This window comes from Carettochelys insculpta, chromosome 10 (assembly GCF_033958435.1).
Source record: "Carettochelys insculpta isolate YL-2023 chromosome 10, ASM3395843v1, whole genome shotgun sequence".
NCBI lineage: Eukaryota > Metazoa > Chordata > Testudines > Carettochelyidae > Carettochelys > Carettochelys insculpta.
Window position 1 is genome coordinate 277,133 of NC_134146.1, and position 13,118 is coordinate 290,250.

The 13,118-nt window shown below is 49.4% G+C and overlaps 1 protein-coding gene across 1 annotated transcript in view; it reads right to left on the minus strand.

Moving 5' to 3' along the window:
* Positions 1-13,118, minus strand: part of KIF1A (kinesin family member 1A) — a 120,936-nt gene that overhangs the window by 55,596 nt on the left and 52,222 nt on the right. Inside the window, exons 15-23 of the mRNA XM_075004683.1 lie at positions 11,650-11,729; positions 10,474-10,549; positions 4,925-5,004; positions 4,240-4,346; positions 2,281-2,364; positions 1,766-1,946; positions 1,571-1,643; positions 1,120-1,213; positions 28-176 (exon numbers count right to left, since the gene is read on the minus strand). Coding sequence (XP_074860784.1) covers positions 28-176; positions 1,120-1,213; positions 1,571-1,643; positions 1,766-1,946; positions 2,281-2,364; positions 4,240-4,346; positions 4,925-5,004; positions 10,474-10,549; positions 11,650-11,729 — 924 coding nt within the window. The remainder of the gene's footprint in view (positions 1-27; positions 177-1,119; positions 1,214-1,570; positions 1,644-1,765; positions 1,947-2,280; positions 2,365-4,239; positions 4,347-4,924; positions 5,005-10,473; positions 10,550-11,649; positions 11,730-13,118) is intronic.

A 13,118-nucleotide genomic window follows, 5' to 3' on the forward strand; every position in this document is an offset into this window, starting at 1 on the left:
AGCCCGAGAGTGACAGAAGCTGCTTACTTTCTTCTTCAATTCCACGCTAATGGCATTGGCCTCCTTTAAGAAAATTGCATTGCCCCACAGCAGGTCCCGAAGCGACGTGAATTGGTACCACTTCCACTTCCGGAAGGCCCAGAGGGCCAGCTCAAATTCCCGCTCAGTCCACTGCACTATTGAGACAAAGAGACAAGCTCACTTTCACAAAGGACTCCCCTACACACCTCTGCTCACCAACAACACGGACACTCCCCCAAGCCTTCATATCCTCCGGGCTGTGGAGAGGTCTTCAGAGATTCCAAGGCTAGCAGGGATCCCTGTGATCAGCTAGTCTGGCTCCTGGGCAGCACGTACAAGACTGGCCCCCCAGGAATTCCTAGAGCAGTGCTTTTGGGAAGAGGCCCAGCCATGGAGAATGCACCACAAACTTTGGCAAATTGTCCCAGTGGTTAATTCCTCTCCCTGATAAAAGTTGTGTTATTTCAATTCTTAATCTAGTTATCTTCAGTTTTCAGCCATTGGATTGTGTTCAACTTTCTGCTTGACTGAAGAGCCCAATATCATGTATTTTACTCCCCATTTAGGTACTCTTAGACTGTGACCCTTCCACATCTCTGTTCAGCTAAACAAGCTGAGCTCCTTCAGTCCATCACTACCCAGAAGGTTCTGATCCTCTCATCATTCCCATGGCTCTGCTCTGACCTCTTTCCAACTTATCCACATACTTCTAACATTGTGGGCACCAGCCTTGGAACCAGAATTCCAGCAGTGTCACACCAGTATCAAAGACAGAGATGAAAAACCATCACTCCTCCCACTAACTACGCCCATTTTTACACATCCCATGGTCACATCAGCCATGATTTAACATGCAACAGTCTTGACCACCTGTCTCCTTCATCCAACATTATAATCATCCCCCTTGTGCCATACTGTAGCTTTGCACACGCAAGGTTATTTCATAAGAGAAAGTCTCCTGCCAATATACTTGAATAGTCTTCTGGAGTTCCATCATAACAGACCAGAACCCTACTCGCCAGGCCACCAGGAAGCATCGCTGGACAACAAAACTGGAAAAGGCCCTCATACAATTTATTTCAGTGCTTTCACCCTTACCTTCATCTTCAGGCTCCTCCTCTTCCTCATTGGCCTCAGGATAATACCTGGAGTCCATCTGTTTTTGTAAAGCCTCCAGTTTACTCTCATAGTCCTGAGGGAAAAGAGAGAAGACAAGGAAATAACTTGCAAATGACTGTCTTTTAGATTTTGACCACTCCCTTCCTGCAACAGTTTTCTTTTGATCGCCCTAAACCAGACCAATGGTTCCACTCCCAGTAGACAGCACACCTACCCCCAGCCGTAATCACTCGTCAAAAAGGACCCACAAGAGGTGCGGATGCATGATATTTCCAGCCTAAGTAGAACCTTCAGAACATGCAGCTCCATCCTGCTCATGTCACCACACCATCTATCATTTAGACCAGACACTCAACCCCAGCTGGGCCTTGATGGTGACTAGCATTGCCCAGAGGAGTCAGATAAGAAGGAGAACGTGTATGCCACCTACCAGCCTCTGCTGCTCAAGAAGATAGTTGGCCTCTTCTCTCTCTTTGCGGTACTGGTCCTCCAGTTCCTGAAGCCTGGGAGGAATTAGGAAGGACCAAATGACAAACCTGGACAGTTCCACAGTTACTGGCTGACACCCATTTCCACCCCTTCTGCTCCCTCCTTCCATGTTCCCCCATCTCCTCTGCCTCCCCACCTCTGTTCCATCTCCTGCTTCATGTCAATGCCTTGTTTCTCCAGCAGTTCTCGCTGGGCGAAAGCCCAGTCCACTGGCTCTGCGGGGGTCTCTGCACAGGGGGTCCGTTCCCGCTCCTGCCGAGCCTGCTCAGGGTGGTTGAATCGGAACACATGGCTCTTCCCCATGATGATGCGGTTCCCTATTGGGAGGGCAGTCCAGAGTTAGCCCGTGAGGGCTCCAGTATACGAAGGAGCCTAACTCAATGCAGCAGGATTTCTACCAGGGCCTTCTCATGTCCCATAATGTACGCCCTGGCTCAGCAGAGCACTTGAGCACAGGTAGCCCCATTGGCTATCCCCCACCAGCAGTACACTGGCGCTGCTAGACCAGAACCATCACCTTCCCCACAGGGTGCCCTGGAACGTGTCCATAGGGGATTGATGCGGGTGGATGGCTAAAGCAGCCTGCCAGTGCTGCATCAGTCAGATACTCACTGGGCCCCTCCCCATCACTGCGGTGGAAGCAGGACCTACCGGATCGTAGGACACTGGGTTCCGTCACTTTTTTGCCATTGACGTAGGTGTCGGCCCCTTCACAAGGTTCTAGCGTTACCACTACTGCAGAAAAGGCACAGGAGAGAGAGAGAGATGGGAGAGATGCGACGGGACAGCAGAGACTGAGGGGGGCTGGTCTGATGGCGTTGGACACGCTGGCTGTGCATGCCCTATGGGCTGTTTGTTTAGCATCTTAATACTGTGGTGGACACCTGGCTCCAGACGGGGAGCTGGGCCCAGGCGTGCATGATAATGTCGTGTTTCTTGAGTGCCCATGGGATTTGGGGGTGCTCCTCACTGCCAGTTGGGGGGCTGGTGCTCCACAGGAGCATTTGGAGATCTCCCTTGTATCTGTACCTTGGTTCCAAATGCCACCTTAACCTCTGTACCTTCCCACAGGGCAGGCCTGCCCCGCCTTTTCACCCCATTACTCCACTGGCATTTAATGACTCTTCTCCTCCACACCAAGCCCAGCCTGGGTCTGCAGCCTGCAAACTACCTGCTGTCACTGAGAGCCAGAACATGCCCTGGCTCCACCCACGCCACAGCTAGTCCCACAGAAATCTGCAGGTCTGCTCTGCAGAGCACAGCTCTGTGCAGCACAGGTAGGAGGGACACAGAACGCTGAGCAAACAGAAGGGCCACAGGCTGCTCCGGACCAGTGCATTGTGTCATTTGTTCTCTAATCACATGGTGAGAAGCTCCCTCCGAGCTGAACGTTACATGGCAGCACTGCCGCCTGTGGCCTTCTTTGGCAAGTACTTCAGCTGGGCTGTACGTGGCTTCCTGCAGTTATGCAGCCATCAAACCTGTACGGTGTGGAGTCAGCCAGGCTGCTGCTCTTCCTGGTGCAATCAACTTTAAACTAGTAACAACCTCCCCTCCCAGCACTCAGGCAGCTCCCAACAGTAACCCAGACCTGAAGCCTGTTGCCTGCCTGTCACCTCTCCTCTGGAGACTGCCTACTGCATATGGCCCAGTAATGCATCTCTGCACCCCAGGGGCACTGATCTCACAACTAGAACTGCTCCAGATGGCCAAAAGGAATGATCTTACCTGAGCTAAGCACATACAAGTTGGAACTGGGGGTGTGGGGAGCACTGATGTGGTCTAGAAGAGGTTTCCATGATACCAGAGTTTACAGTTTGGTTCAACGGCTCCCTCTGCTTGGCCAAGGATGTTTGCCACTGACTCTAAGGGTTGGACCGTGCTCCCTTCAAAGCTACAAGGTATGTTCTCAAAGACTGTGCATAGGCACAGATGTGACAAGGAAGAGATTAAGAAAGAAGCAGAGCCTGAGTCTCCAGCCTTTCCTCCAATTGCTCCCAGAGATTTACACACGTACACAAATGTGGCAAGTCTGCAGGGCTGCCGATTCTGCAGGCGGGAGGCCCTCAGACAATGCAGAACGTCTTTGCCATACCACCAGCGTCCATGGCTCGCTCTTGTCTTTCACAGCCATCTTCTCTACTTCCCTATTTGCCTTACGAAATGGCCTCTACCCACCCTTCCCTGGAGAGGCTTTCTGTGGGCTGTGGAAGGGAGCGGGGCCCTGCCAGTGCTCTGCACTGTAGCTGCCTTTCCAGAGCCATTGAATCCACTTTGAGCAGGGAAGTTGGCACAGCAAGGAGACTGAGCGGACTGTGCTTCAGTGAGTGCAAGAAAGGAGATGACTCAACCCAGGAGACCGGTGGAGATATCACAGCACTCCGTGGGAAGGCTGCGTTCCCACGCATCCTGCCCTGACCAGTCAGTAGGGAGGAGGCACCCTCCTCCATGCCTCGATAGGCAGCAGTGCCCCAGGACCCCCGGCTGTAAGTGGGAGCTGGAGGGCCCCGGCTGCAGACACTGAGAAGGCGCTGCCGGTAGGCAGGAATGTAACTGAGCTGGGGCAAGCATGCAGAGTGTGGACGCGGGAGGCTCGCTGTGTGAAGGTACCTTCGCCACCACCCTTGGTGTTGCTGCGGAAAATGCAGTGCTCTTCCTTAATGAAATGTCCACTCAGCACAATGTCCTGCCTCCTCTCTGCGTCCTCTCGGCCAACCCTGTGAGCAGACACAAACTCAGGGGGGTTTCCTGTTCCCACAGCAGGGAGCAGACCACTTGATGGGCCTGAAGTAAAGCTCACTGAGAGTCAGTCCGTCTACTCTAATGGGCTTTGGATCAGGTCCCAAGAGACTCAGTGAGCAGCCAGGCCAACAACAACACTGAAAGTTGCCATGGAAACCCCCGGCTTTTTGCATACACCAGATTAAAGCATCACTTCCAGGTGGTGGAATTAGAATCAGCATCTGCTCTCTCCCCTGGCCCACCTGGCATCTGCTGCCCCCTTCACAGTCTGCCTGGGTAGCGTAGGACCAGGGTTTCTGCAGAGGGGAGCCCTCATCCATCCCTGGGAGGGGGCATTCTTCTGCAAGGATGGTGTTGCCCAGCTCACCCTTATGGGGCAGTACATTAAATCCCTGGCATTTCATTTTCCTGGGACGGTCAGCCTGAGCCATGGACCACATCCAAGCGAAGAGGGCAGAGCTGCAAAAGCTCTACAGTCTTGAGTCCCTTTGTCCCAGGTGGCCGATAACAACAGAGCACATCAGTGCTGTGATTTGGCTGCAGGTATTCTCACCTGGTTATCCCATCCTTGATGTAGTAGAGCAGGCATTCGGACATTAGCGGGTCCTCATTCAGGTTGACCAGGTGAGGTGTCTGGGAGGAAGAGAGACCAAGGGTCAGCGGCAGAATCCATGGCAGACATCAAGCCATATCCCAGGACAGTCCATGATGCGGCCACCCACTCTACTGCACGGAGCCCCCCTTCCTGCCCCTGCATAATTCAGGAATAGAATATTTGGGGTAGGCCTTTTTCAAAGGGGGCTGAAGAGATCAAGTGCCCAACTCCCCCTGAGGTTCACTAGGCTCCTAACAGCATTGACAGTCCCTGCTTACCTGAACAGTGCCTCACAAGCTGACTAAAACTCAAACAGCAGCAGAAACAGCTGAGCTGGCACCTCACTCACCTGCACCCTGCATCTCACCTGGCCATTTGCTTTCTTGCCAAGGTGACGTATCAGACTTTTCAGTCACAACTGGCTCCATTCACACCTGCTTTGCACAGGCGCCGGTGAAGACACCATGCAGGGGTGAGGGAAATCAGGTCTGTTGAGCGCTGACACTGCTTCTCTAATAGGCTTGGAAAACGAAGAATTTTTGCCTCTGCTGTCTAATAGCACAGTACTCTCGAGTAAAAGTCAAGTGGGCTGTGTGAGCCCAAGACCACAGCTATGCTCCTGGAACACAGGAGATTCCTGAACTCACCAGCACATGGTACAACTTCTTTATTCAATGACAGCCAGACAAGTCCTGCAACAGCACAATCAACACACCCCCACATGGCCAAGGAGCAGCTGGGCTGCTAAGAGAGAGCGCTCAGCGCTGGAATTTTAGCTGCCAGAAGCAGAGCACTTCTGGAAGCAAGCTCACACCATTACAATATTACGCCTGATTGACTCCCCATGGGAGAGCTTCTAAAATCACAAGCATAAAACCAGTGTAAATGGCATGCAAAGAGGACTAAAACTGTCCCTCATGCAAAGGCAAACAGTCACCGCAGGCTAAGAAGCAAAAGGGCTGTTTATTAGATGAAGAAGATTCCAGACTTCAAACAATTCCACAGATTTACTGAATTAGATGATTCCTGGGTTGGGTTCCTAGACCCCTCCCCCCACTCACAGGAAGAGACACCCCAGTGCACAAGGAGAAAGCATTAGCTACTAAGTCTCCCGGAGACTGGGGAGTAGACAGATGTTTCCTCTGCATCCTCCACCCACCCAAAAAGCCTGGCTGCAACACAGGATGGCATTGCGTCTGTTCTTCCCTGCATCAAGCTGGCTTCTTACACATCGGCTTCTGCCTCTCTCGCACAGGTCATCCTGCTTTGCAACCCGTGCTTCGCCCTGGGACATGAGGACTACCTTAAGGAGGACTGCTGAGGAGGTTTTCATTTAGATACTGCACAAGTGTCGGTGGACAAGAATTGCCACAACAGGTATATAAAATTCACATCCTCATGCTGTAGTTGGACACCCAAATAAATGGCTTGATTTTCCAAGTGCTGAGCTCAACAGGAGCTGCCGTCTGCACAGCACTTCCTTATTTAGTCAATTGTCTGTGTGTGAAGTTAAGTGCTTCTTATAAGGACTCACTTTTGCAAATAGCCTTGCCTTCTCTCTCTACCCATCTAGTTAAGTGTTAATTAGGCACTAGATGTCTGAGTACCAACTAATGCTACTCCTAATGGCCCCTTTATGATAGCAGCTGTGCAGCTGACCATTGCTAGCGTATTTACCCTCAGAACACTGTGGGAGGCAAGAAAGTGCTGGTACCCCATTTTAGACACAGTGAGTGAGTCTAAATGACCCACTCGCCCATGGTCACTCAGGCAGTCTGATGGACCGTGAAGCTGAACCAGGTTTCTTGCATCCCAGGTTAGTGTCCTTCTGCCCTGACCTCCCCCTGCCTCTGCGGAACCATTATGTTCTAAGCTCAAAGGGAGCGTCCTTCCTGCCCCCACTCCATTCCGGTTATCCAGCCTCAGCTTCGTGGGGAACAGCTTTAGTACGCAGGAAAGAGCCACAGAATCCCAGAATCATAGAAGGCTAGGGCTGGAAACCTCCGGAGGTCATCTACTCCAACCTCTTGTTTGGGGCAGGACCAACCCAACTAAATCATCCAGCCAGGGCTTTGAAGTCCTCCAGATCTTGAGAAGAGCACCTATAAGGAACATCTCAGCCATCTGCCAGAGTTATTGCCCCGACCTTGGCCAGTCAAAGCAATTCAGTACAAAGACCACAGAAGAGGAGGTGAGGGTAGAACATGATCTCTTCTCCCTGGTGGCTGGCTGGCACAGACAAGGAATCGGCACACTTGCGGGTGGGTGTGATCAAGTGCTTACACTCAGGTTCCCACTACTAACTCCTTATACACACCAGACTGTTAGAGGCAGGGAGCTGATGGCTTATGCCAGAACAGCCTCCTTCTGCAGCTCCTCTCCTTTAACCTGCTGGTACAATCTTGCCTGGGGACAGCATGAGTGAATTAAGGCTATGGACACAGGTCCATTGCTGCACAGGCTGCGGCGAGGACACTCTGAGCTTGTGACCTTTCTCAGGATTTGCAGGGCAAATGCATTACCCCACCCCGTGCAGAGCTCCTCACAAAGTGACTCGATTGCATAGTGCAGCACCAAACCACGTGCCATTTTGTCTCTCTCCTCTCTGTGCTGCTTTTCAGGTCCCTCAAAGCCAAACTGCTCAGCCACCAGCCAGAGATTTCAGACAGGTTTCTACCCACAGGATAGCTTATGGTGTTTAACAAAGAGCCACTCAGATCACTCCAGCTCTGATCTCCAAACCAACCTGCTTGGGGGAATACACCCCCACACTTTCTAGGAATATATCCTGAGGCCTAATGGCCAGTGGCTAAAAGGGAAAAAAACAGCTGAAACACACAGCTGGAAAATGATAATTGAAATAATAAAAACATACCCCCTTCTCCCCCCACACGCTGCCCACAGGAGCAGGACCTTCCGGTCTCCCTTGTGCATAATGTTATTACGGTGCATTAAGGCTCACCGACCAGTCAAACCACAGATGTGCCTACATATTACTAGCCCAGTTGTTCTGCATACGGAGATAACTTCCGTGAGCAAAACTAGCTGCTCGCAGTGTCTTATGATAGACTCCGTCAAAGCAAGGGGCATAAGAGGCAAGTTCACTGTGGACAATCAACAGGCCTTGATGTTGCACATACATGTGATTATCTTACACAGAGACTTACAGGTTACAGGTGTGTAGAAATGTGTGCAGGGTCAGGGTCACCAGTTGCAGTTTGCTATTTCACTTGTTAAAAACAACAATTAAGACTGTTGATTAATTGCAGTTAGCTCATGATTAACTAAAAAATATAAGCATACTGCTAAATAATAACCTACCAATTGAAATGCATTAAATATTATGTGTTTTCTGCATTTTTAAATATACTGGATTTCACTTACAACATGAAATACAATGCATATAGTGCTCATTTTATATTTTATTACACAATTTTCACTGCAAAATGATGAAGTAGTAATTTTCAATCTTCCATATAAAACTGTAGTGCAATCACTGTCATGAAAGTACAACTTACAAATTTAAACTTTTTTTTGTTACAAAACTGCATTCAAAAACAAAGATAAAGTTTTAGTGCCAACAAGCCCCCTCAGTCCTACTTCTTGTTCAGCCAATTGTTAAGACTAACACATTTGTTTATATTTACAGAAGACAATGTTGCCCTCTTCCTCTTTACAAGGTCTCCTGAAAGCGAGAACAGACATTTACATGGCCCTGTTGCAGCCAACACTGCAAGGTGTTTACATGCCACAGATTCTAAACATTCATATAATACTTTGGCCACTATTCCAGAGAACATGCTGATGGTGCCTGTTTAAAAAAAAAAAAGTTAATTAAACGTGTGACTGAACTCTTTGGGGAAGAGCATTTCTCCTGTTCTGTTTTATCCGCCTTCTGCCATATATTTCATGCTATATCAGTCTCAGATGATGACCAAGGTCATGTGGTTTGTTTTAAGAACACTTCCATTGCAGATTTGACAAAACGCAAAGAAGGTACCAGTGGGAGACTTCCAAAGATAGCTTCAACACACAACCCAAGTTTTAAGAATCTGAAGAGTCTTCCAGACCCTGAGGGCTGGGGCTTGGGGCACGCTTTTAGAAGTCTTAAAAGAGCAACCCTCCAGTGCAGAACACACAGAACCCAAACCATCAAAAAAGAAAAATCAGCTTTCTGCTGGTGGCATCTGACTCAGATGATGAAAATGAATCTACATTTGTCTGCGCTGTTTTGGCTCATTCTCAAACAGAACCCATCATCTGCAAGGATGCAAGTCCTCTGGAATGCTGGCTGAAGCAGGAAGAGACAAAAATCTTTAGCGCATCTGGCATGTAAGCATCTTGCAATGCCAACTACAACAGGGCCATGCAAACACCTGTTCTCACACTCAAGTGACAGCGTAAATGAGAAGTGGGTAACATTATCTCCCACAAGTATAACAAATTGTTGCCTGAGCAACAAGGTGAGCAAGAAGTAGGACTGCGTGGACTTCTAGGCTCTAAAGTTCTACATTGTTTTATTTTTGAGTGCAGTTATTTTTACACATAAATCCACATTTGTAAATTTTACTTTCATGATAAAGAAATTGCATTACAGTACTTGTAATGGGAAACTGAAAAATCCTATTTCTCTCTAACAATGCAAATATTTCTATTCAAAAAATAAAGTAAGCTCTGTAAACCTTTGTATTCTGTGTTGTAATTGAAATCAATATATTTGAAATTGTAGAAAGCATCCACAACATTTAAATAAATGCTGTTTTATTACTGTTTGATAGCTCAGTTAATCATGATTAATTTTAATCACACAATTAATAATGTTTCTAATAATCTAAAGACCTTAACAGTAACAATAATGTAGAATACATAGTGACAACCACAATTCTTTAGTATGCATGCAACAGGGCAGAGGGACTATGGTTTCCCAGAATGCCTGACACACTTGGGACACTTCTACAGCATTAATAATACTTTCAACGTTTTAAACCCAGAAATTAAGTCCTTGCATATTCCAGGGCAAATTAGACCTAAATCCTGCACCAAGGAATCCCTAGATTCTACAGTAACCTGGTTTGCCAGACAGGTAATTCAGGGGCTACTTCATTTACATTGGAAAACGGAGGCTTTTAATAAGCTGCATTTGAAATGCACTCATTCAGTCATTCCAGAAACCCCCGGTTTATTTTATTTTGACAGTAAATTCTCCACCTGGAGAAGTGGGGCAAGCAATTTGGCAGTGCGAAAGGAAAATTAGATGGGTGCTTCTATTAAAATGATCATGGGTGAACAAGCAAACAAGGTTGACATTTGAAGTGTCATATTTGTGTTTCAGAGTCAGCACCCTCTGAGCCACAGGAAGAAGTGCACACCTCAGAGGTGATCAGAAGTGAGCTGGACTAACAGGAACTGAGCAAAGGGGTATTTTCGGAGTGCTGTTGCTGGGCTGTAGGTGTGTTTTGGAAGGGTCTGATTGGCCTGGCGGAAGAAGACAAAGGAATCCTACCTACCTTTTTAGGAGAGAACACACCCAGTGTGCCTCCATCTTCTCTCATGGCCACGCCCATTTCTGCCAGCAAAGCTTCCCTGAGCAATGGCAAAAGCAGAAGTCTGTCAACTCGTGGTGTTAGATTTCTGCATCAGAGCCTCACTGAGAGATGCCAGCTGCAAGGGTTCCATGTGCTACGGGCAGCACAGACACTGACCCTACCTCAGAGCTCATGGTCCAAATGGAAACGAGACAAACTGAATGCATGGAACAGGCCAATGGAAGGGGCAGGGAGAAGGCGGACAAGGGTAATCGTGAGAGAAACGTGCTTACGCAGACCGCGATGGGCATTGTTAGATGTCTGTATAGGGCTGAGGAAAATGGCCCCCACCAGGAGAGTCTGATTAAACAATTAGATCAATAAGGAACACGAATGATTTCAGAAATTCCATTTCCTTGAAGCCGTCAAAGTTAAGGCTCCCGTGTATAACATACAGCTGTGCTGCAGGTGGGGGAAATCAGGGCAGACAGAGAAACTGACTTGCAGGAGGTGGTGAAAGAACCTCGTGGACTAATTTGGTGCCTTACCAACAAGACCATCCACCTCTTCCTGTTGGAGGGCAGATCGCTGTATCAAAATGGTTGTACTGGGACTTAATCTTCTCATTCATTTCTGAAGTGCCACCCCCCCGCCCCTCCGTCTGACTGCGTCTGGAAAAGGGGCTGTGGGCATGTGTCATGCAGTGGGGCCCAGATCTGAGCCCTGGAAGGGGTAAGGCCAAGGGTAGTCACACTTAGCACCACCAGGACTGCAGAGCTGGGCCTCCCCCAGCCAACTGGAGTGGTGTTACCAGCACTTCAAAGGGGCCCAGAGCTCTGGCCCACTACTGCTGGGCAAGTAGCAGCAGGGGACCCTCCTTGACACACCCCCCCTCACCCCGTCAGCATAGATGGGGCTATGCCACATGCCCTACAGGAGTCATTAGGGGATGAGGAGTACCAGTCATGTTACTGATAAAACTGGGGCCTGGCCCAATGACCAAAGTGGTGCATTATCCGGGCTCTTGCTAGCTGATGACTCGGCTGTAACTGGAACAGGTAGACAAAAGGACCCCAGCAAGCCCCCATGGAGGGGAGGCACAAACTGTACTGGACACTGCGCGAGTGGGTCTTACAGGAATCACTGCTGTATACTCACCTCTCCATGCGGATTGCCTCTGTCCTCCGCAACTTCTCTTCCCAGGTCTCGTTCAACTCAGCAATGATCTTCTCTGTTTCCTGGCGAGCAGAGTTTAAACGTTAGTGTTAAATAAAATATGAAATAAATATATGGCGATATACCTCTCTCATAGAGCTGCAAGAGACCTTTGGGGACCATCTGGTCCAGACCCCTGCACTCACAGCAGGGCCTACCACCATCCCCAGCAGATTTTTCTTTTTTTTCAAATCTATTTGCCCCTGGTCCCTAACTGGCCCTCTCAAGGTTTAAGCTCACATCCCTGGGTTTAGCAGGCCAGTGCTCAAACCACTGAGCTGTCTCTCCCCCATGACTCCTGTGTCACCTTTGTTAACAGAACTGCAAATGCACTTTTATGCTTTTCTCCCGAACCTCTTTCCTATGGAGGTTACAGTCACAGCAGCTTTCACCAACCACACCTCACAATGAACCTGCATAATGGAGACAAATAAGAAGCTCTGTCTCCTGGCTGCAGCATGCATCAGTGTTGTCTGGCCACAAGGAGCTATCAGTATGACTTGAGCTTAGTCCTGCTTGGTCTGTGTCAGCACCACGTGGATCAGCAAGGCGGTGCAAAGGCAGAGGGTAGATGGGACAGCCATAGCAGCAGAAAGGCATCAGCGATGCACCTGGTACTGCAGCCTCTCAAGGAGCAGAACTGCTGGAACATCCTGTTCATGCTGCAGGCAAATTGGTCTATGTGATGAGCCCCCCTCCCTCCCTCCTCCACAGAAACTATCCACTGTGACCACTTGTGAGTGGAAGAGGACCTGCTGAGGCGATCCACAGGATGGTGGTTTTGAACCCCCAGCAGATAGGAGGCTTTGCACTCGATGGAGTGGACAATACAGGATTCCCGCAGATGAGCTGCCTCTTGATGCAGGGGGAGAGCGAGCCCTGCCCTGTTGGTTGATGTCATGCGTGGCTGATGTATTGTCCATGAGAACTGATACTGTCAAGTTCAAAACGTGGAGCAAGAATGCTTGGTGAGAAAGCCAGATTTGCCCTGAGCCTCTTGAGGCTGATATGGAGAGAAAGCTCTTCCCTGGACAATGGAGCTTGAGTTCTGAGGTGTCCCAGGTGAGCTCCCCAGCCCTGAGCCAAGGCAGAGCAGATCTGGTGAGAAGGTGGCTGGGCTCCTGTGAAGGGAAACCCTTCACAGCCCCTCCAGTCATCCACGCACTATATCAGGAGTGGAGGCACTGTGAATGCTTTGTCAAAATGGTGCCTGGAAGGGCAGTCACCATGGCCAGCCTGCCTTGGCGAGGTCCGAGTCTCAGCCTTGCATGTCAAATACTCTGGTGCTGCTTACAGCGTGTGTCTGCAGCCCTGAGAGCATGGCCCTGTCTGTGTCTCAGCTGATGCAAGCTGCAGAACAGAGCTTAGTGAGACAAGATGACAGGGTGCCCAGGCTGTCAAGAAAAGCAAGC